This window comes from Pseudochaenichthys georgianus, chromosome 21 (assembly GCF_902827115.2).
Source record: "Pseudochaenichthys georgianus chromosome 21, fPseGeo1.2, whole genome shotgun sequence".
Taxonomy (NCBI): domain Eukaryota; kingdom Metazoa; phylum Chordata; class Actinopteri; order Perciformes; family Channichthyidae; genus Pseudochaenichthys; species Pseudochaenichthys georgianus.
In genome coordinates, this window is record NC_047523.1 from 33,707,858 (window position 1) to 33,731,263 (window position 23,406).

At 41.6% G+C, this 23,406-nt stretch overlaps 3 protein-coding genes and 2 non-coding genes across 5 annotated transcripts; 3 read left to right on the forward strand and 2 right to left on the reverse strand.

Annotated features, from left to right (window-relative positions):
* Positions 1-27: 27 nt before the first annotated feature.
* Positions 28-8,844, reverse strand: nxpe3 (neurexophilin and PC-esterase domain family, member 3). Its single transcript, XM_034110260.1, has 6 exons — positions 8,632-8,844; positions 5,176-5,370; positions 3,281-4,059; positions 2,714-2,784; positions 2,400-2,618; positions 28-2,322 (listed from the first exon to the last, which is right to left on the reverse strand). The coding sequence occupies exons 2-6, from the start codon at positions 5,335-5,337 to the stop codon at positions 1,757-1,759; spliced, it is 1,797 nt and encodes a 598-aa protein (XP_033966151.1). The 5' UTR covers positions 5,338-5,370; positions 8,632-8,844; the 3' UTR covers positions 28-1,756.
* A 2,047-nt stretch (positions 8,845-10,891) lies between these two features.
* cep97 (centrosomal protein 97) lies at positions 10,892-16,365 on the reverse strand. The gene is made up of 11 exons (XM_034110609.2): positions 16,177-16,365; positions 15,286-15,428; positions 14,988-15,146; positions 14,759-14,860; positions 14,533-14,646; positions 14,273-14,439; positions 14,001-14,165; positions 13,651-13,829; positions 12,512-13,163; positions 12,296-12,371; positions 10,892-12,143 (listed from the first exon to the last, which is right to left on the reverse strand). Exons 1-11 carry the CDS (start codon positions 16,211-16,213, stop codon positions 11,664-11,666), a joined length of 2,274 nt encoding a protein of 757 aa, XP_033966500.1. The 5' UTR covers positions 16,214-16,365; the 3' UTR covers positions 10,892-11,663.
* A 369-nt stretch (positions 16,366-16,734) lies between these two features.
* rpl24 (ribosomal protein L24) lies at positions 16,735-20,785 on the forward strand. Its single transcript, XM_034110661.2, has 6 exons — positions 16,735-16,831; positions 16,958-17,033; positions 18,658-18,768; positions 19,560-19,696; positions 20,409-20,472; positions 20,660-20,785. Exons 1-6 carry the CDS (start codon positions 16,827-16,829, stop codon positions 20,738-20,740), a joined length of 474 nt encoding a protein of 157 aa, XP_033966552.1. The 5' UTR covers positions 16,735-16,826; the 3' UTR covers positions 20,741-20,785.
* Positions 17,513-17,693, forward strand: LOC117467147 (small nucleolar RNA SNORA23). Its single transcript, XR_004554351.1, has one exon. It is a non-coding gene; the product is annotated as a small nucleolar RNA SNORA23 (small nucleolar RNA).
* LOC117467148 (small nucleolar RNA SNORA23) lies at positions 19,022-19,202 on the forward strand. The gene has a single exon (XR_004554352.1). It is a non-coding gene; the product is annotated as a small nucleolar RNA SNORA23 (small nucleolar RNA).
* Positions 20,786-23,406: the final 2,621 nt, after the last annotated feature.

The following is a 23,406-nucleotide window of genomic DNA, read 5'->3' on the forward strand; positions in this document are numbered from 1 at the left end:
AACAAAAAACCAGAGCTACTAATGCTGCCGTGTTAACAGTTTAGTTTATTGAAATGTACCAAAGGTTTTAAGATCAGGAAAATGCAAGATACCAGACACCATGTCATGATCCTGATTTATCGTGACAATTATCATACCCACATTTTATTGATATGTTATTTACCTTAATCTCGAAGCTTCTTCAATCTAATCTCGTTTGAGAAAGCGAATGACAAAACAGAGTCACGAGCTGCTCGTCTTAAGAGTTATAAAAGCAAACATTTGACAGTGATGATGCTGTTCTTATTAAAAATGAGTTTTGATAAAGTCTGTTAAAAGTCGGCGTCTGATCGTCGTCAGAGACAAACAGGATTAGACAGGCACATATTTCTCTTTGTATCACAGACCTGATAACCACCTCTCCTTCAAACTTCGCTGTCTTACGATAAACATGGGACGGCATAAAGGATCAAAGTTAACGTAGAAAGTAAAATTAGCAATAGGAACTGACACAATGTGGATGGACTCCAAAGATACAAAAATAAAGCCAGACCTTCAAAGTGACGTTTGAGCATATAAAAGCAGAAAGTAAATCCCAAAAGTAAATTGTGGAAAATGATGGTCAACCAGAGAGTTTCAGGTTGCCTTTAAATAACAAGTTTTAAAAGAAATGTTTAAAGAAATGTGGATAAAAGTAATATAAATGCAGTCAGTACTTAACTTTGGTCTGATAAAGAAGTTCCATTGATGATATGTACTGTAAACACCTAAATTAACATTAACTATAAAATAAATCCAACACATTTATATATGATAATTAACAAAGGAGTATTTTGCAGAACAGATAATCAGAGAAAGCAGTGTTTCATTTTAAATAGCCTGACCTAATTAAGTGTATTCAACATCCGAACATAATATAACTTTAACACCGAACAGCCTGTGGAAAATCTCGAGATGAAAACTCACTGAGTCTTCAGCTTTGGCACAACTAACGAACAAAGATATGCATAAATATAAAGTTTAAACTGCAACCTTGAAAGCATACCAACCACAAATATGGACAACGTAAAGTCTCGATGATTTCCATTTAATTCTCTTTGGCGAAACCATGTCGGTAAGCAGTATTTTCAGGTGGGTTTTTAAAACTTTCCTGTGTGACGTAAGTATTTTAACTTTAATTGTATGGTCTGTATTCATCTTTATTTTGTTTGGAGAGTTACAGTTTACTCGCAGTGCAAGCTCGGACCAGAAAAGAATGAACACGAGAGAGTTGGAGAGCTAGTCTTTTTACATGAGCTGCGTCCTATTCTTTTTGGCAAACCAAGCTGATGGGAAACGCTTGACTAACTTTGTGCATCTTGTACATTTACCCAGGAATATGCCACACCCCGTTTGTAAAGCTACCAATGCAAAGACTTTCACGCGTGAACCATTCGACCCACTCATTGTAGGGTTACCTCATTTGGCAAATCACTTAAAATACATTCATTTGAAGGTAAATCTTTGTGATTATTACTTTAAAAATGCATACACACACACACACACACACACACACACACAACACTTTGTTACCAAAAGCAGATGGAAAGTAACAATCACTGCGCCAAAGGCTTTGGCATTTTCAGAACAAAATTAGTTTAAAAACAAACCAACAGAGAACAGTACTTTGAATCAGGCAAATCTCTCATTAAAGATCGTATTTAAAGGGTGTGTACCTTCGGAAAAGACATCACATAATGAACTCCTCAACAACAAGATCCAATATCGTCATCCTCTCCTATGTAAGTTGTCTCTTTGTCTTATCTGGACAAACGTACGACAAAAGCGTGTCTATCATGTTCTTGACGATGACCGGCGGAGGATGCAGGGCGTGAGGAAGGTGGTGAGCTAAGCTCATCTCCCAGGCGTCCACTAGCAGCACGTTCAGCCCCTTGAACATGGACCTGAGCACCTCGTCCAGCTGCAGGGAGTACCAGTCGCTGTTGTACAGGCTGACCTCCGGGTCCAGGGCCTGGAGGTTCCCCGAGCGAATCACAACCATCGTCCCCGGCGCCCGGTCCAGAAGTCTCACCAGCGACCGCCTGACGTGACGCAGCCGCCGTATGTACACCTCCACAGGAAAGGTGCTGAAATGGGCCCAAATGCTGAGGACCACCACAGTGTTTGGCCCCCCGGAGAGGCCGTCCAGCTCGTTTGAAACGTACCGCAGTTCACTGGCCATGACGGTGGAGAAGCGGATGGGCGGGCCATGGCAACGGTACTTCAACAGGATATTATGGGTGCTGTCCACCGCCATGAAAGGCCCCACGTTCATAGGACTGTTCAAATTGAACTCCCTCAACCCTGGGGAAGGGGAACAGATGGAAGTTGCAGTGGGAATATACAAGTTAGTGTGAGAATGAGGGAAAAAGAGAACTCACCTGGTACTAAAGTGATGAGGTACTCGAACCACTGTCTGACGGTAGAGTCTCCGTACATGTTGATCACCTTGTTCTTCAAACACTGAGTGACAGCGGATGATTCGTTGAACTGGCCCATTGTAATGCCACTTAATGGCCTCCATGAGTCCTCGTAGTAATATCCAGACGGGGCTAGCTTAATTGGCTCTGGTTTTACACTGCTGCTTTCTACCTCTACCTCTGATGCAAAGCGAGAAATGTGGCAAACAAAATTAAATTAATGGAATAAATCAAAGCAAAGGACATGAGGCACACACTCTGCAGGGATACTGTACCTTTCCTGGGGGGCAGAACGTCGATTCCGTCGGGTCCTGAAGCGTGTATGGGAACTTTAATGTTTACACCACTATGACAAAAGACAAAGAATGAATGAGGTAAAGGTTAAGACTTAAGATGTTCATTGCCATAACTACCGCATATGACAATAAAGGCCTTGAACCTCTGAAGTCTGGTGTTATTCAATCTTTAACTTCCGTTAAACTGGTTTTAATTGTTGAGGACAGTTGAGTCCTTTCTTTGTCAGAGTGCTTTCCACATTTCTGTGTCCTTGACTTTAGTTGCTTTTTTATCGTTTTTAGAGCCCGACACTACTGACATTACAGATTCCTCTCATCCATTCGTTGGACTTATTTTGACTTTGTTTTTGGATTATAATTCACTTATTTCTTAAGAATACTATATACTATGTGGCTATAGTCATATATATATATATATATATTATGCTTTGAACACCAACTCTTGTAAGAAAAATGAATATATTTATTGTTTTGGTCTGGAGAATAATGCCTTACTACATCTCAACTATATATCATATTACGATTAGTTTCCTCCGCATTACAAACCTCTGGAAGAGCAGTGCTTCCTTGTTGGTGATGAGGTGTTTCTGGTAGCCTGCTTTGGCGTGGTTGATTCTGCTGTCACAGCTGAGCATCTTAGGCTTGTAGCAGTACCAGGGCTCGCCTGTGTAGAGGTCAGTGTAGTTGCACAGAGGCTGCTCAAGGGGCAGGCACATGTTGCAGACTGTTGTTTCAGACAGGAAGCCCAGGCGGAACAGGCTCTTAAAAAACACCCGATCAGGCCGTTCCTCCCTCAGCCGTCGCAGCACAGCCACCGCTTCACTCGGATGCACCAGTGTGATCTCAATCTGTGCAGAACCCACCCAGAGAAGCGGGAACATAGCAGAATAAAATCCGTTCTTGTGGTCCAGCACTTTACCCGCTACGCCTGCTCCCAGCTCTGGGGAGTGCAGTCTGGCCAAAATGAAATCCCCTCCGTAGCGCTTAGGACGACCCTGGAAGTCGTGCATCTGGACAAGCGCCTCCAGCTGGTCGCCCACATGCCACTCCCTCCCTCCCGGAGTGGGGAGGACGGCAAACAGGCTGTGCACGGGGTCGCTCGTCTGGCGCAGGGCGGGGGGTGAGGAGCGAGGCGGGGGTCCAGGCCAGGTGATGGAGTCCAACAGGTAGCGCTCCTCCAGTTCATCTTCAGGCGTTGGTTTCTGGCCCAGATGTGCACAGAAGGAGCGGTTGTGATGAAAGGTGGGCAGATTCACCGGAAGGAAGGACGACTGGATCCTGCTCTGGAGCTGGTAGAGGGCTGAGATAGTGTGGCAGTTCCAGTTCTGTAGAGAAAGGAAGGAGAGTTAAGACATGTGACCATCGGCCTCTCATAAAAATACATAAAAGGAATAAATACTTTTTACAAAAGCTTTCTCAGTAAAAGTCGAGTCGAGTCAAGTTTCTTTATATAGCATGTTCATAAATACCGGAGTTGGCCAAAGTGCTGTGCAAGGTTAACGGTACGTCCACACAGCAGCTTTTCGAAAATCTTGAAAATCTTGGAGCTGGGCGTGTCAGACAGCTTGGGGAATTTTTGCGAGCAATGCGACCAACAACCAATCACATGAATCTCCCGCCCCCGACATACAAAGCAAAAAACCCCGGGGATTTTATTCGAGCAATATATATATAAACCCCCCAAACAGGCGAAAACCTACCAGTTTCACCCACTGTCTCTGCCACCTCCCTCCATGCCTGGTTCCTCCGGTTTGTATCCCGTTAATAGTTCTGGTCGTAAAGAACCGGGTGATTTGCTCCCGTAATTTCTCGTTTGGAATATGAGGAAATGAACTGCGGTCTGGTTCTCCCTGCTTACACGCAGTTTGATTGGCTAGCGCTTCTACTGTCAGATTTGCATAAACGTGTTTGATTGGCTGGCGCTTCCAGCTCAGCTTCAAAAGTTGAACATTGCTCAACTTTTGAATCCTGGAAATCTTCGCTTCGCTCTCCCACAATGCAGTTCGATGAAAAGCGAGGCAAAGTGACGTCATCCCCATTCAAAGTCAATGGGCAGAGAAGCGTTGGAAGCGGTGGAAGATTCGTCTAAAACTGCTGTGTGGACGTACCGTAAGTGAACAGCACAAAAATAGGAAGTTAATGTGCAACATAAAACAACAGTAAATGGTTTTGGATTTACAAAGCAATATAATATAAGCACAAATCCAAAAAAAAAAAAGGACATAAAGTACTAAATATATATAAACGTGGGGATCTTAGAAACTAGAAGTGGAGAAATGATAGTCATCCTTAGTGTCAAAAGTTATATAAAACATAACATTTCCATTCAGTTTCTAAGGAATTGTCTGCACTTTAAATATCCGCATAAGCTAAAGCAATATCAAAATGAAATGAAGTAATAGTAGGGTGATTCAGTAAACCCATGTAGCTTCTCTCCTCACCTCCACAGTGTGAATGTTGCGCAACAGGAAGATGAAGCCGGACAGGGCTAGAAAGAGGAAGATGAGGGCATATTTGGACACATTTCTGCACATGGTGACCTCCTTCTGTCTCCCATGATCAGGCCCGGTTTCACTCAGTCGACACACCGGCGATGATGGCATCAAAACATCCTCAGCGACTGATACTGGCAAACTCTGTAATCGAGAAGGGTGAACAAACAAAGTACTATGAGTATGAAGAAACGTTTAAAAATCATATTGTCTTCACCTTTCGTTTATTTCTGCTTTGGGTTTATATTTGAACTTGCATTTTGTGAACTGATAATCAGTTGTATGCACAGTCAAATGTCCGTCTATAAAAAATGGTTTGGACACATTGATGATGATGTTCCACAGTGATAACCTCGATGCATTTTCCTTCTTTACAGCTTTCCTTTTTAAATGAGTACGGTATGTCAGACTGCAACTAGCATGAACTAATATTTTTTTTTTATTACATCACAGTACAAATAACAGACACGCAGAAAGAAGTTCAATAGCCAGTGCGAACAGTATAGGGGATAGGGGGCAACCCTGTCGTGTACCACGTCCAAGGGCAAAATAGCTTGAATGAGTATCATTGGTGCATACACTAGCTTGGGGAGAAGAGTACAAAAGACGAATCCAAGAGCATAATGTGTTCCCAAATCCAAATTTCTTAAGGACAGAGAATAAGTATCCCCATTCTACCCGATCAAATGCCTTCTCGGCATCAAGAGAGACGACCACCTCAGGAAGGGTAGAGGGTTGCTTAGAGTAAATTATGTTGAAAAGTGTACGTATATTCGAAAATGAGTATCTCCCCTGTATAAAGCCTGTTTGTTCCTCAGAAATGATTTCTGGTATGACTACCTCCAGCCGTCGTGCAAGGACCTTAGCCAGTATCTTGACATCAGCATTAAGGAGACTGAGCGGCCTATAAGAGCTACACAGAGTCGCGTCCTTATCCTTTTTTCATGAACTAATATTAACAGATTCCTGATAAGAAATTGCTTTGAGCTACCAACGTGTTGCGGCAGGAAGGAACTTGATCCCCTGTTGCAATGAAAGGCTGCCTGCAATGTTCCTACTAGGGATGGGAATTTGAAAGCAAATGTATATTCGAATATTCGACCCCCAAAAAAACGGTTAACCGAAATGTATATATCCTATAAAAAAATTAAATAATTCAAAATACATCCAAGTTGAATTTGTCAAATGTATTGAACTGTTCTGTCCTGAGAAAGTCAAATAAGACGGTGTGTAAAACTACACTGCCCAGCCAAAAAAGTAACCACTTTGATTGAACTAGGCAAGGACTTTCCACTGGATAATAACTGCAGCGATGTTTTTGTTTTAGCTGAATACACGTTTTTTAACCCTAACTGATGCAGTTAGTCACTTCTTTAATGTTTGTTCTTTCTGATGTAAAGTCAAGGTTGTAACTGTTTGCAATGAAGTTGTGGGGCGCTGAACTGTTCCTTTGATTCTTTTGAATTTTGATATATGAGGGTGAGCAAGCATCTTGAGGAACATTCATCATTAACTCTAATTCATCATTAACTCTAATCATAACACTGATTGACAGCTGATAGGAATTATATGATTGTTAATATTATCATATTAATTCAGACAAACATCGATGAGACAGTTCATTAATGTACTTATTGCAGTAGTCTGATTTGGTACCCCTGCTGGTCTAAGAGTGAAACAAACTAATTCAGTTATTGTTCAGTTAAAATTCATTCAATTATGTCTGCCACCTTATATATCTCTATTTAAGGCTTTACTTATGTGCCACAATAATGTCACCTAATGGTATTGAGTTAAAATATAAATATTGTGGCTTTCCAAGTTAACATTGATTGATATGACTGTGATTAAATCAGCATATACTTCTGCCAGGGGATGCCATCCCTCAAAATCTCCTGCCACTCTCTTGCCACCCTCTTGCCACCCTCTTGCCACCCTCTTGCCACCCTCTTGCCACCCTATGAATATTTTTCTAGATCCGCCCCTGGGTGGCGCTAAAGTGGGGCTAAGCCATTTCTTGGTATGGCTGTAGCCTACCCCAGGAATACCCTGGCACTGGCTATAGATAGAAAAAATTACAAGTACGAATCGGGTGACCGTCAGGGGAGTCTCAAAAAACCCACACACGAATGCACAGCGATCCATGCACAGAAAGCGGGTTGTGTTTGCAGGTGCAGCGGTTTTAAATGGAAAACAAATATGTTTGGATCAAAAAGACATATGTAAAACTTTTTTCTGTATTTGGATTTTATTGACATGTATATAAAACGGAACACATTTGTGTGTGCATTGAAAAACACAAGTGTGGATCCAGAAATACAAGTGTGACTCCTTTTGCGGATCATGAAATACAAGTGTGAATCCTTCTGTGTGCATGTGTGTATTATGAGACTGTTCTGAGCCTATACATCTACGGTGGTTTAATGTAACTAAGTACATTTACTGAAGTACTGCACTTAAAGTATTTCTTGAGTATTTCTACATTATGCTACTTAAAACTTTTACTTCACTACATTTTGTAGGCGAATGTTGTATTTTCTACTCACAACATGTATTTGACTTATTTATCACTAGTTACTTTTGCAGATTTCGGTTATTAACACAAAATATACATCGACACACATTATTATAGGTTAAACTACCAAGTAGTGGTTAAAGTAATACAAATGAACCCCACCTTTACCTTAGTTCAACATTGAAGGGATAAAGACATTAATGCACCAATAATTGTAATACAATTGATAAAATAATTAAATATCTGGTGCTTAAAATGGCCATTATGCATAAGTGCATACTTTTTTATTCAAAGACTTTTTGACGAACTACTTGAGTAACATTTTGAATGCAGGACTTTTACTTGTATTTTTACACTGTATTACTACTTTTACTTAAGTAAATAATGACTATACTACTATTAATGACTACTTCTTCCACCAATGGATCTATCTAAATCGACTATTTTGTTGTTGTTGTTGTTGTTGTTGTTGTTGTTGTTGTTGTTGGACCTCTCGAACATTTGCATTGCAGTTCAAATGCTTCTTGTATCCACTAAGGCTATAGTCCAAATCAAAGCTGCTGTGCTAGTTGTTAATCCGACACATCTACCCACGCCTATTAATGTCTACAAGTTATATAATGAAGATTTAACAGCCGTATAAATCGCTCTGTCTTTTAGTAGTGACTCTAAAACCTCCCTGTGGTTCTTCCATCTTGAGACATCACAAGGGTTAGCTGCTTCTATCACATGAACGGCTAACAACAAATACACCGGGATAATAACATGTGAAACATACGTGTGAAATCCAACATATAATGTCATTCGTATATTTATACAATAATGTAAGCTAATGTTAAACCAGCTAACGTTATACACGGTTAAAGAGCCGTGTATGCTCCTTTACTTACGTCGAATGGTAACTGTTAGCTGGATGTTGGACAGCCGGAGGACCGGGAGGGGAGGGGGGTGATGCCGGTTCTGTCAGCAGGAGAAGCGACACCGGCGGCTTGGGTGGCAACTCAGAGTCGGTGGTAGACTGGAGGAGCGTCAGCCTATGGTCCTGGGTACCGACCATGGTACCGACAGCTCCGGTGAATAGGACCCGGGAGGGGGTGGGTTTAAAAGGGTACGTCGGTCTTGCTGTTGCGTCCTCTGGTGGTTAGTAGGCTACTAAACACATAACCCTGGAAGCCTCTCAAAGTAAAGGATAGATAACGTATCTCCACACAACAAAATACATTGAGAGGAAATGCATTAATTATTAACTAATTCTCATGAATACAGTACAACCCCCTTTATCCTGTTATCTTGCATAATGACCTGGTAAACATTTACTCACAGGGTTCGAGTTATAAACAGAGCTCTTTGGGGGTCTTTAAAACTAACGCACACACGCGCACGCACACACACACGCACACACACACACACACACACACACACACACACACACACACACACACACACACACACACACACACACACACACACACACACAAAGAAGCCCTCTACTTGCTACACATTTAAATATGAAAAGGTTCAACAACGCACACACATAATCTCAACTCGGGCAGCACACCACAGGCATAGATTGCGCATTAATGTATTGCGCGCCTTGGAGGTGCAGTGCAGGCATATTGTCATTCAAGATATTCGTAGTTCTTTTGGAAAACATGCTTTTCTTTTAGCCTATTTACCTCGTTAACGTAAATAATACCCATTACATTGACACATGCATTATTTGTGATTAAAATAATGGTTGTTAGTAATGTATTAGCAACCCCCGCAGATGTATGTATTCACTGCGTCCGTAGATAACTCGGCACTAGTTGTCTCTCCAGAAAAACAGGCTTGGGGCTTAACTGTTAACAGCTTGTTGTTTCCAAACCTGAATCCTGATCTTGTAAGCACGAATACAACTGTCTACTGCACACAATATGTGTCATGTGTAACAAACAACTTATCCTTTAAATGTAATAATAGTTCACATATGAGCAGATGTATGTATTCACTGCGTCCGTGGGAGCTCAGACCATAGACTGTATATATAAAGGCTCAGACCCCTCCTTATGGGAGCTCAGCTCCCATTGGCTCCCACATAGCTCGAACCCTGTTTACTCAGGTAGTGTACTCAATACAACGTGGAGCCAGTTTATCACCATTGGCCATGTTATACTTTACACTTCAGAGATAAATATTGCTATTTTAACTTCACTACATTAGATAAGAGCTTCTGGTTTTTCAAGTTAGGATTTGAAATACAAAAAATATGATCAGATTATAAATATGATCCAGTTTGATATACCAAAAGCATGGGATGTATTGTGAATTGATTAATTAAAGGTCCCATGTCATGGCCATTTCCACTGATCATAATTCCATTGTTGAGGTCTACTAGAATAGATTTATACTGTGCAATTTTCCAAACTCACATTGGTTTCGCATACAGCATCTCTGTAAAGTATGTGTATTCACTCTCTCCACTAAACGGCTCGCTGCAGCTCTTGCCCCCCCCTCCCTGTGAGCCCAGTGTGCTCCGATTGGTCGGGACCAGTCGGGACGTTGTGAATCGCGCTGAGCTCCATGGAGGCGTGATTTCCTTGTTTAGCGATACACAGCGAAACACAGCCAAACTCACCCTGAGCACACACAAAGTCACAGCCGAAGTAAAAACAATAAGTGTGGCTTGATATTGAGTCAGAAAAAGGTTGATAAACGCTGTGAGAATGGGTCTGCAGAGAGAATGTCGCCGCGATCCCAACTGTCTGTTATCAGCCTGCAGCCTGCAGGGAGGAGAGATCAGCAGAGCTGCCAGTGTGTGTGTGAGGAAGTCCGTGGATTGGTCAATTTGGACCAATCAGCGGGGGCTTAATGTAACGGCTCCACGGATTGGTCCATTTCGTTCCGGGTACGACATGACATCATGATGTCCCCGGAAGAATCAAATGGACAGTGACGTATCTCCAACGAGGCGTTTTGGGGAGGTATTTTCTGTTTTAGAGTTTTACTCGCTACAGGGTGTACTTTGAGGGTTTTGACTCTGCACACCGTTTACATGCATAAAAACCTTCATAACACACAAGGAGACGGGCAATAACCGGAAAAGCATGACATGTCACCTTTAAGGTTCCACCTTTTACAGTTTTATAGCTACATTGAGATAAATTATTTGAATACTTCAAACACATTCAATCAGGCTATACAAACACCTACCAAAATAATCCAAAAATTATAATGTGCTGTGACAAAAAAAGGTTGTTGTCCATGAATGAGTATCAATATACCTTCTTTACAGAAATAAAGTTTGTCAGTTCAACATAATATTATAACCAAAGAACAAATATTGGAAAATAATTTATTGCAGCTTTATTAACATTTTTTTAAAGACGCTACAACATTCTGAGGTGATAAAAACTGTTAACCCTGGATGTGATAATAAATAGTATGCTTGTTGTTTATGGGTATTATATAGCTTTGTGCACTACATTCCACAATTCCTAAGCCGCTTAACTGAAGCTAATCACATGTTCTTGACAGAGTGGATATTTAGAAAGGAGACAGGATATGCTGTGCCTGATATTTAAGTCAGAAGAGGTAGAAACCTACTGTGTTTCATCCTAAAATGATTGCTTTGAAGCTACTAATATGCTCCTAACCCACATCACAATAGTTGCCTTTACACAGGGAGGAAAATGTTAAATATCAGAACAAAGTGAAGTATAAAAACAAGTGAGTTACATTCACAGTAAGTTGTTGTTTTCAAGCCTATCCTCGGATCAGTCTTGATGAACAAAGGAAACCAAGTGCACCGTTATATGAGATTTGGGTCAGTTATCAAGATAAGTGCAGGGACAAAGTCTCAAGAGGGAGCAATGCATCTCGAGTTTGCAATCAGTGCCAAATGAGTCAGTAGTAGTGTACAGTGTTTGTTAGGTGAAGACCCTCAGACAGTTTGCTTCAGACATTTTACTACTGATTTGTTGTCTGCAGCCTCCTGGGGGGGGGACTGTGCTGTTTTGCTGGGTGATGCTGGTGAGGAGGGCTGTGGGGTTTCTGTTCTATCACTGATGCCCTCCTCAGCCTCCTCCTCCATCTGCTGCACCGACGAGAGGTACTGCTCCAGCAGGCTGCAGTCTGCGCTGTCCACACCACCGCTACAAACAGAGCTCAGTGCTCGCACCGTCTTCAGAGAGACTGCTGACCCGCTGCTCAGGAAGCTGTCCTCCTGCGCTGCCAGCTGATCACTCGTTGACTGGAAGCCGGAGTCTGGGAACGAGGCCCCTGTGCTGGGTGAGATGGCCGTGCTGGATGCAACAGGCGGGACGCACAGTCCAGGAGCTGAGATGTGAGCGGGGGTGACGGCCTGACTGATGCTGGACAGCTGCTGCTCCACAGACTGCTTCCACTGCTGCATGGACTGGAGCTAAAGGGGACACACAGGGACAGTGTTAAACTAACTAAACATGTACTAAGTTCAATCATTTATTTGAAACATGATAAAACTACATTAAATCATTAACATAGCCGTTTAAGCAAGACCGGTACCAAAATTAAAAATGACTTTAAACCACTGACTTGTTTCCACAGGAACTTGACAGCTTCCTCCTGAACCAGCCTTCGTAAGCGCTCTTCTTCATACTGCTGCTGCACCCTGCAAACAAATACCATTGTTACCTTTAAGTAGCCTTCAAGAAGTGAATATGTATTTATATATAATAAACACAATCATAGGCAGTACTTGTTAAACCATTTCCTGCCATAAGATAATAACAATGCTGGTCAGTCGCTTACCCGTCTAACTTTCCAGACAGGGAGACGATGTGGTCTTGCATCCTGCGCAGGCGGATTTCATTACGCACCTCCCTGGCCATGGGGTGATAACAGCGAGTGTGCTGTCCCCGCCACCATGACTGGATTTTAACTGCCGCCCTGTCTGCTTCCGTCACATTTGATTTATTGGCACAAATACCGACTTCTTCCTGCTCTGTGTTTTCTTTTGTCTCTGCTCTACCAAAGTCAAAGGATGTTTCCAGATTATTTTGCGGTGTGCTTCCTCTGACCCCCAGTGATCCACCTGTAGTGACTGCATCAGATATAAGTTCCCCTTCAAGACCGCTCTCTTGCACATCCACTGGGGGGGCCTGATGTGTCTTGTTTGTGTTGTGCCTTTTGGGCTGTGCTGGCCACTTTGGAGCAAGGGAGTCCAGTTCAAATGTCTGTGTCTCGTCCTCGCTGTCAGAGTGGGTTGTTTGTGGCTCCACACCAGATGTGAATGGGAGAAAGGTGGACTCAGAGGAAAGCATGCTGCTGTTGAGTTTCTCCTCATCTGTCTGCACATCCTCTAAGTAGATGTGCTCCTCTTTGTGCCTTGGGCTGCGAACTACAGGCAACGATTGGTGGGAAGAATCACAGCTCATCCAGGTGTTAAACTGCACCACTGGCTCTGTTCAAAAGAAGACGTACCATCAGTTAAAGCTCATGCAGAAAGCTTTACATCACAATTATTTGTAAAGAAGAACGATAAAAAAAAGAAAGAAGCAAGCTTCAGACATTGCATCAAACCAATGGACGGACAAATACCGCATTTCCATTGCATGATTTGACATGGGTCTATTTTTTAGTTGTCCATTAGCAAACGTTGTAGATACTAGATAGCACCTGGTGCTTTTTTAAGTACAACCATGGTGCACTCTCACTAGCACCTCACTGAAAATCCTACAAAAAACAGCCGTTTTCAAATAGCCACGCTACCTTCAAAAACTCGAAAACAGATTTTGCTGGTTAAAGGATTAATGTCAGTTTTATGTGGCGTTGCTATGACAATCAGCTGAGAATCATGTCTACACTAAGGGTGTTCTCTCCACTGTGGAAAAGGGAGTAAAGTCTAGTCCTAAAACGCTGTAAAAACACTGCGACATAAGCCCTCTCACCGGTCTCCAAGACTGATGGAGCAGCAGCTGGTGCCGGTGCATCGATCTGTTTCACCTCTCTGGCTCCCCCCTGTGGGACGGGATGTGAAGGACTGTGCATCTCCACGTCGAGCTGAGTTGGACGAGGAAGGCTAGAGCAGCCTCCTCGGGTCTCCTCCATCAGCTGCCTTTGGTGAAACCTGAGAGGCAGAGGAAATGTTAAAGCAAACATGAGGTCATTGTAAGTAAATAGGTTCTATTAACAATGATGTATGGCAGGGTTTGTGCGACCCTAAAGTAAGGATTTTCTTCTCTGTGCAGTTTGTGTAGCTTTATGTCGTGAAGCAGTAATGCCCTTTATAGATTTATACCTCTGCTTACTGAGGATCTTCTCCAGTTTGGCGTCTTCTGCCGTCTCCAGTGCCGGTGATGATGTCAGAGGGCAAACAGTGGCCAGGTATTGAACCAGCTGAACATGCTGACCTGGTCGATATGAACGTCCTTTTCCCTGACTGTAGAGCCACTCTGCTTTGAGACTGTAATCATGACATGTATAGTAAGAGATTCAAATGTCAGTATACAGTACCCTTGTGTTCATCTTGTCTTCAACGGGCATATTGTAACAACAAAGGATTGTACACACCCTTCTTTCTGTGACACCACATAGCCATCCAGGACCTTCAGGCTCAGACACCAACTCATAACACATGGCCGATAATCAAAACCCGGCAATGATGGGGTTGCCATGACACAAGGGTTGCTCATAATGGAAAGCTGCTCCAGTTCATGGAGAGGTGCAAGGTACGATGCCTATGGAAAAGTCAAAGAAAAGTCGGTGAGGGATAATTCGCTTCTCTATCATTTAAAAGGAGATTAGTGCTGAACATGTAAGAGAAGAATTACTTCATTAAGATCCCTTATCTCATTTTCTGCCAGCGAAAGAATGGATAATTGGGCAGGTAGATGAACGGGCACAGTCCGTAGTGTTGTAATGCTGTTTCCATGGAGTAACAGTGTCTGCAAAATGGACAGGAAATGTATTAAAGAATACATTTGTTTTCAGAAAGCACTGATCTGTGATTTAGTTTGTTTAATGCTCACTTTTGAACTCAGAGACCCCAGCGCTCACCTTTAATGCCACCAGTTTAGTCACATCACCAATGGTAGATATGTTATTGTCAGACAGATCCAGATGTTGAAGAGAAACACAGTTGTTGAGTTGCTCAATGACCTGTGTAAAAGGGTGTACAGTCAGTTCGAATATGTAAAACCCATAAGCTGAAACTAATTGTTCGATCTATGAAATGACATTATTGTGAATACATTAGATGCAGTATCTATCACTCGGTCTCACTCACCTTAATATTGTTCCCAGACAGGTTTAGCCATTTAAGGTTTGGCATGTCTCTTAGCCCCTCGATATATCCAATACTGTTATTTGGAAGATTGAGGACTGTCAAGTCTGTTAGCCGAGACACACCCATCATTCTCACCAGGCGATTACTGGCTACAGATAGCTAAAGGGGAAAATATGTTACAAAAGGCATTCTATCAAAAACATTTACTTATATTTATCCACCGAGTCATCAGTAAGTTCACTTTAAGCTTGTAAATGAAGATAGTAAAACCAAGCAAAGGGTTTACAAGTGTAATTACCTGCTGAAGGCCAGGACTCTTTTCCAGATAGTCCAGTTTCATTATTTGGTTACGGTCCAGGATGAGAGTGTGAGTGTCCTCGGAGCAGATTAAATCAGGATCCAGCTTTTGCATACCGCGTGCTGAAAGATCCACCACAGGTCCTTGTAGGAGCAAATAAAGTGGAGATTAGACATACTGAGACACCAACAACTTTTATTTTGCTAATCCCCTTTGGCTACAAAACACACAGCATTACATTCAGATTAGACTACACTTTCCTTCTTCAGAGTGCAGGTACTTGAGCATCCAAATGCTGTGGAGATGCATGTTAGCTAAGATAACTTGCGTTTAGTTTCTATTTTATGTTGTTGTTAATTCATGTGCAATGCCTTGTTTACAAGCTAACAAAACAGCTTCCCAAATTGGGAGCAACACAGTACATCTCATCAAATCTAATATACAGTATGTACAGTAAACAATTGCAGCAGTTACAGCAGTTACAGTGCAGAATGTAAGTACGAGCAATACAAACAGTAGACATTTTAGAATTACAAGTATGGCAAAGATAAGTCATTATTTCGTCTTTCACTATTTAGCTAACGTTACCTAGACAACTTGCAGAACATTAGCACAACACAGTGAGTTAGCCTGATATGTATGCTTTGTTAATCTTTCCTACAAGACTATATGTAAGTCTGTCAATAGAGGATTGACACATGCTGTTTTGATCAGCATCATCAGATACAACGTTAGTAACGTTAGCTTACTGCAGTGCAGGAATCTGTGGAGATACATGCTAGCTAAGCTAACGTTGGGTTGCTAATAATAAACCTTCTCACAAGGGCTAGCGTTACACACAAAAATAACCATCGCTTTTTGTCTGGCGAAACCAATAACATAGCCACTTACCAGCATTTGTGTCGATTTGTAAATCTGATACCCCCATTCTGTCGCATCAGGCAACACCTAATGTTATCTAAAAACTATACCAGCTACTACAGTCTGGTGTGAAAGACAAGAGGCGTCTGTCGCTTGTCAAACGGTTAAAACCAAGGAGGTTAGGGGAATTGTAGTCCAGACAAGACACATCGCTCGTTTGGAGTGTGGGCTCTGTCGCTTGAGAAGACTACACAAATCGTCATTTCCTACCGCCAACAAGGTAGTATCGAACACAGAAAAAATAATAACTATTATGACCAAAAACGTCCACGAATTGATGGTGGATATTTAATTGAATGTACATTTAATATTTTTCTAAAATAAAATAAATTAATCAAACGAGAAATCTCAACCGCTTGTTAGGCAACCGTCAGATTGTGACGTAAACCCTGGGTAAACCTTGTAATGATTAGCTAACGTATTCATTTTATTTATTTTTAAAGTAGAAAGCAAAACATTATCAATATGTGTATATCATGTATTCATTATGAACGACACGTCAACTGACTAAAATAAATATTTACCGTTTATTAGTTCATAAATACCATTTCTCATTCTTTCCAATTCCGTTTCCGCCGCTGTCATCTTTCTTTCCGGTTTTGTGCCCTCTCGTCGCCATCATGAAGTGAGTGTACAGAATACTATCAAATGCCATCTCAACGTTTAAATAAACGTTATAACGCTTTTATATACATTAATCCTTACGGTGTACCCTTTTCTTTTAGTGATGCCTTGTATTTCTTGTTTTCAGGGTCGAGTTGTGCAGTTTCAGCGGGTATAAAATATATCCCGGCCATGGCCGCCGATACGCCAGGATAGATGGAAAGGTACGTTAACCATTCAACACGAAACCGGTTTCCAGCTGCCTTGCCATAGATGCGGTGTGAAGTAAAATTCGTCGCATTCGAACTTTTATTTTTGCTGTCTTTGTCGCCCAATATGAGCGTTTATAACCTAGCAACACTGCCTGGAGTATAGTAGGCCCAGTCGGCTACATTGAGTGCTATGAAACATGCTAGCTTTAGCTGCTAGCCTTAACTGGTGGCGCTACAGTAACATAACAATGTACTAATTCTGTTAATGTGCCGCTTTTTTGTCGGTCTGAGGCGGCTGTGTTATTGTGTTCATTCAGAACAGTTGTCGAGCTTGGAAATGTTGATAACATAAGACAGTGTCATACATTTCCTTGCTATCCAACCGGTCACTACTTGTATGTTGTATGCAACACAGGGATTTTAATTTGGCTTTACAAAACCACATTGATTGATCTGATGATCAGTCTCATTTACTCGTCAGTTTGGCTGAGGGTGAACGGTGTGCACGGTGTCGATCTGTGTCATGTGCTGTTGCCTGACTGCGTTTTGCAGGCTGGGCAGCAGTGCTCACTCCACACCTGCAGCCATAGAGCAACAGGAGGTCATAGTACTGGTCCTTGACGTCTTAAATGACATTTCTCCATTGGCCAGCCTCCAAATTCTCCTACACGCTAAATCATTCTCAACTCAGACTGTATTATGTGCCGTCTGATTCAATGGCACATTGGGTCTCTACAACTTGCTTAGACATATGTTAAATGCAATTCCAACCATTTAAAATTCTAGTCTAAACATGCAAGTGTTGGACACTTTCTCATTGCCTTGAGGATCTGAAGCAACTCCTAACTACCGTAGCCTTCAAAAAGAAATAAAAACTATCTGCAAAGAGGTTTGCCGTTTATGATCAGAACGTTTTGTGGTTTGTGCCCAATATGCAAGTTTATAACCTAGCAACAGTGCCTGGAGTGCTATGAAACATGCTAACATAACAATGTACTAATTCTATTAATGTGCTGCTTTTTTGTAGGTCTGACACTGCTGTGTTGTTGTGTTTGTTCATTCAGAACAGTTGTAGAGCTTGTAAATGTTAACTTAAAACAGTGTCATATATTGCCTTGCTATCCAACCCGTCACCATGGTATCAGTATGTTAAGTAAATTGCAGCACTATGTACTATACACCCAGGAAATTATTATATCATGTTTTCAAAGCTTCTTTCATACAAGAAATGCACTTCCTAGTGCTTGACAAAAAGGAAATGGCATGCTTCATATGAATATAATATACAATTGACCTTTAAACTGTATGAGAGTGCCAACATTAAGTAATATTTATGATCAGAAATCCTTTATTAGTGGGGAATTCTCATACATACATAATTGCTATACATGAGTTGATGTGCTCTCAAAGCAGCCCCCCACTAAAATAACTGGCATGTGTGCTACTTTCTACCAACAATCCTTTCACAATGTCAAATGTTGTAGATGTTAACGTTTGATCTGTGATTAGTGTTTGAAAGGATGATCCATGTCTGAAATCTCACTTCATTGCACATTCTAAAGTAAACCTGTGAGTGTCTATAGGGATTTGTAAACTGGTGGTCTAAAAATGTTACTTTTGTTCCTGTTCTCGTTAGGTGTTTCAGTTTCTGAATGGCAAATGTGAGTCTGCGTTCCTCGCCAAGAGGAATCCCAGACAGATCAACTGGACTGTGCTGTACAGACGCAAGCACAAGAAGGGCCAGTCTGTAAGTAACAGGCTTCACTGTTTTCAGTACCTGGGTGGTGGTGGTGGGATTTAAAGCTCTAATGCTGCACTGTTGGGTAACAAGTTATAGTCTGGTGCAGATATTTGGCTGGTTACTTATTCTTTTATCAGTTTCAAAAGGCACTAATTGCATGTCGTCATGTTGTGTAACGCATAGGGATTTTAATTTGGCTTTACAAAACCATATTGATTGATCTGATGATCTGTCTCATTTACTCGTCAGTTTGGCTGAGGGTGACCGGTGTGCACGGTGTCGATCTGTGTCATGTGCTGTTGCCTGACTGCGTTTTGCAGGCTGGGCAGCAGTGCTCACTCCACACCTGCAGCCATAGAGCAACAGGAGGTCATAGTACTGGTCCTTGACGTCTTAAATGACATTTCTCCATTGGCCAGCCTCCAAATTCTCCCACACGCTACATCATTCTCAACTCAGACTGTATTATGTGCCGTCTGATTCAATGACACATTGGGTCTCTACAACGTACTTAGACATATGTTAAATGCCACTACTTTAATGAATTCCAACATTTAAAAGTATAGTCTAGACATGCAAGTGTTGGTAACTTTCTGCAAAGAGGTAGACTGCAGTTTATGATCAGAAAGTTTCGTGGTTCAGTTCACGGCTTTTACCTCCATCGGGTAGCAGGTTTACTGATTCAACGCAGCATGTTTTATGTAAACTACTCGTTATGTAGGATCCTTTTCAGGTGGTTCAGTGAACAGAAGTAGGGCATGATGGTAATGTTGGTTTTTGTCATAATGTGTTAACAGGAAGAGATCGCAAAGAAGCGTACCCGTCGTGCAGTGAAGTTCCAGAGGGCCATCACTGGGGCCTCCCTGGCCGAGATCATGGCCAAGAGGAACCAGAAGCCAGAGGTCCGCAAGGCCCAGAGAGAGCAGGCCATCAGGTGAGGACACAAACATGCTTTTATCTAAGATGAATCCAGTTTCTTGGTTGCTCTTGAATCAGGCTGAATAACTTAAACATGAAGGGGTCATCACTTTAGCAGGACAGATATCACAAAGTTATAATTGTGGAATTTGAGTCAACTTTTGTCGGCGATCTCGTGGTAATCTGTCCCTGCTAGCCCTGCAAACAGCTGTCATTTTGCAACCTTTTAAAGGACATGTTATGCTAAGAACCTCACATTATATACATTTTGAAGAGGTCAGTTAAACTCTGTAGGTTGTAGCATTTAAATTGATTAATGTCATCAATCTTTCAAGTGGATGAGAAAAAAAAAGAATTGCTCTTAGAATGTGTTTTTATTTTTTAAGAAACAATATTGGCTCTTTGTTTTGTTGGTTATTTCTGTAGCATTACTTAAAGCACATTTGTTTTAGCTTGAAACGCTCTTCTGGAATCACTTGTCAATGAAGTGTCTAGGAAATTACCAGCATCAAAACCTGACAACAAAAACATCTCTGCCTTATTTTGGAACTATTGACAGAACTTGTTTGTTTTTGACAATGCGTTGTTGTTATTGCTGTGATTGGATTTCTCTAGTTGGATCTATTTTCAGCAATCTTGTCAAATATTAAGATTACATGATGACAGAAGATGGTATGCAAATATTCTCCTTGTTCAGTTTGGCTGATTGTTTCTCTTGTTTCTATCAGGGCTGCCAAGGAGGTCAAGAAGGCAAAGGCAGCAACAAAGAAGCCTGCTGCCGCCAGTGCAAAGGTAAGATCTGAAGCCATACAGATGAGAGCTGTTTTTGGTTGTATCCCTTCATCAATAAATGTTGGATGCTATGTTATGAATCACAGAGTTAAGATATTGTTTGCCTGCCCCCTAGTATTCACTTGATTATTGAGCAACCTTATGTTTTATGAGGATTTGTAACTATTTTCTGTATTTCTTTCTGTAGTCGGCTGCCAAGACTGCACAGAAGCCCAAGGTCGCCAAGACGATGAAGATCAACGCACCCCGTGTCGGTGGAAAACGCTAAACCCGTTTAATTTGCGTTGTGAATAAAACATTTTTGTTTAACCAACATATTTGTGATTTTTCTTTTATCAAAAATCCTGACTTTACCTATGAGAAAATTGTGCAATTAAAAGTTGTAATGTTAAACACCAAAGTATGTACGGGACAGATCTCAGAACAGAACTTTCCTTTCTTGATAAACGTAGTCTTGGGGAAGAAAATCATGACATGTATAGGGACTAAGGGGTTATGAGGTCATCAAGCTCCACCGAACCTTAATCTGCCTATTTTAATCCAATAATGATCCCTCTGCTGTATCAAACCACTGAATTAAACTGATGCTTAAGAGTCCCCAAGCGACTACAATTTTACATAATTATACTGTAATTGGGAAGACAAGAAAATTCTTAAGGCAGTAAGATTGTCATTTTGCAAAGATTTAGATGTATGCGGTACGTTAGCTGCTGGGAATAATCTACATTGTGCAACTGTAGTGCTGACGGTGAGCAGCAGAGGGCGACGACGTTTCATATTATCTGACATTAGCTGTAAACTGCTCTGAAAGCACTGGGGCTGTAATAAAGGTTAATGGTTTACACTATAAATAATCTCATGATCCGTAGCTAGAGACGCACATGTGTTTAAAGCCTTTCACCTGAACAGTTGACTTTAAGTTACACCAGTGGCGATGTATATTTCTAGGGCTTCAAATGTTTAGATCAAAATCTGTTTCGAAAAATCACAATCGGGGCACATCTACAAAATGCATGTTTTTGTTTTGCTGGTTTTAACATTTTAAGTCAATGGACAGGTGTTCAAAACAAAACGAGGCAACTCATTCCAACGCTCAGAAGATGCTTAAATATTGCAGGTAACACAAACAGGAAAGCTACATTCAATTAGGGTCATCTAAAACTGTGGCGCAGTAGGTTGTCCGTTGGTGTTCGGGTCAGGGGGTTAATTTATAGGTTCAAACCCCACTGCAGTCAGCATGTCGTTGTGTCCCTGGGAAAGACACTTCACCCCAAATTGCTCCTGTGGGGATTGTCCACAGTATTGAGTATGTAAGTCGCTTTGGATAAAAGCGTCTAACAAGTGACATGTAATAGTAAAGTATTAAATGTGCCAACTGCTAGGACTGTCTTAGGGAAGATAGCTTTTAGATGCACAGATCCTCTGTCTTGGAATAGTCTGCAATTGAAATGGAAACTGAGCAATCTGGTGCCACTAAATGTTTTTAAAGCTTGGTTGGATGCTACTCAATCGGAAGCTGTACCTGTTCATGTGGATAGTTATTGTAAATTGTAATCCCTGTAATGATGCTGTAAAATGTCCTTTTGTTGTTCTGTTTATGTTTTTTATGTTTCATGTGGAACCTACTTGAGCGGGGCACTTTCTCATTTCATCAAATCCCCCTCCTCGACTCCTCGGTCCTCCGGTAGTGACCCGGAAATGAATTTCAGCGGCCATGTTGAAGGACATCTCATTTCTCTAAATGCACTTCGAGGACCGAGCGTCGAGGAGGCTCTCTGGAGGAGCTATAACCGAGGATACACTGATGGGTCCTCCACGGTCCTCCACGGCTCCTTCATGGATGCATTTCCGGCAACAGGGATGTTTCAAAGAGTCGTGACGCACGGCCGGACTTATCTCAGCCAATGACAGCTCTGCATGCATCCCCTGGATATTATTTTATTAACTGCTTTCATCGCGACACGATGTTTACAGTGAGAACAGCTGTGAGGTCCGTGCAGAAAGCAGAGCAGTGTGTATAATATATATCACTCATATATATAACAGGCCTACTCTTTTTATTTGCTTTAGTTTAGTAGATATCTACAAACAAAGAGTCGATATTTTTCTAAAACCATTTAGTGCTTCACAATAAAATACACAACGGCTGAAGCCTGTTTTAGGAGCTGTGTGTGTGGTGTAGGTGTGTGTGGTACAGTGTGTGCATAGATGCAGCGGACAGACAGGTCTCAGTTGGTTTGGTGTCCTCTGCTTACTTTTAATACTTGTAAATACAACTTTTGGCCCGTAATTTATTTCCCTCATTGTAGCGACCAGAGGGGAGAGGGGGGGGGATATATCCAGTCTCTGATAGTGTTACGTTATTATGAGTGCTCTGTTTGATTCTGAAATTGTATATATTTATATAAATATATACATATATATGTGTGTGTGCGTGTCTGCATCTGTAGCCTGTTATTGTCTCATTATACCGCACTGTGAATGAATCAAAGTAAATATATAAGTCATAATGAACACATCTGTCCATCAGACAGAGGGCTGCTCGGTGCTGCTGTGCCTCCTGTCATCATTAATGGACGTCTCTTTAAAATGACCGCTCAGAGGAGAGGAGTTCTCATTTCTCTAACTGCCTGCTGCTTCCCCTCCTCGGCTCCTCCGCTCGCATCTCCTGTGGGCGGGACTAAGTATCGAGGATAGGAGTCGAGGAGGGGAGTTCGAGAAATGAGAAAGGGCCCGGGTCTCCCTTGAAAAAGAGATCAATGATCTCAATGGGATTCACCTGGATAAATAAAGGTTTGAAATGAAATGAAATGAAAGTCAACCAAAAAGATAAAAGTGACATTTAAGATTTGCCTATACTTTTAACAAAACATAGTTTATGGAGGTTTTCTATCAATTATATGTAAGTGGGTTTGTGAGATTTAAAAATGGTGG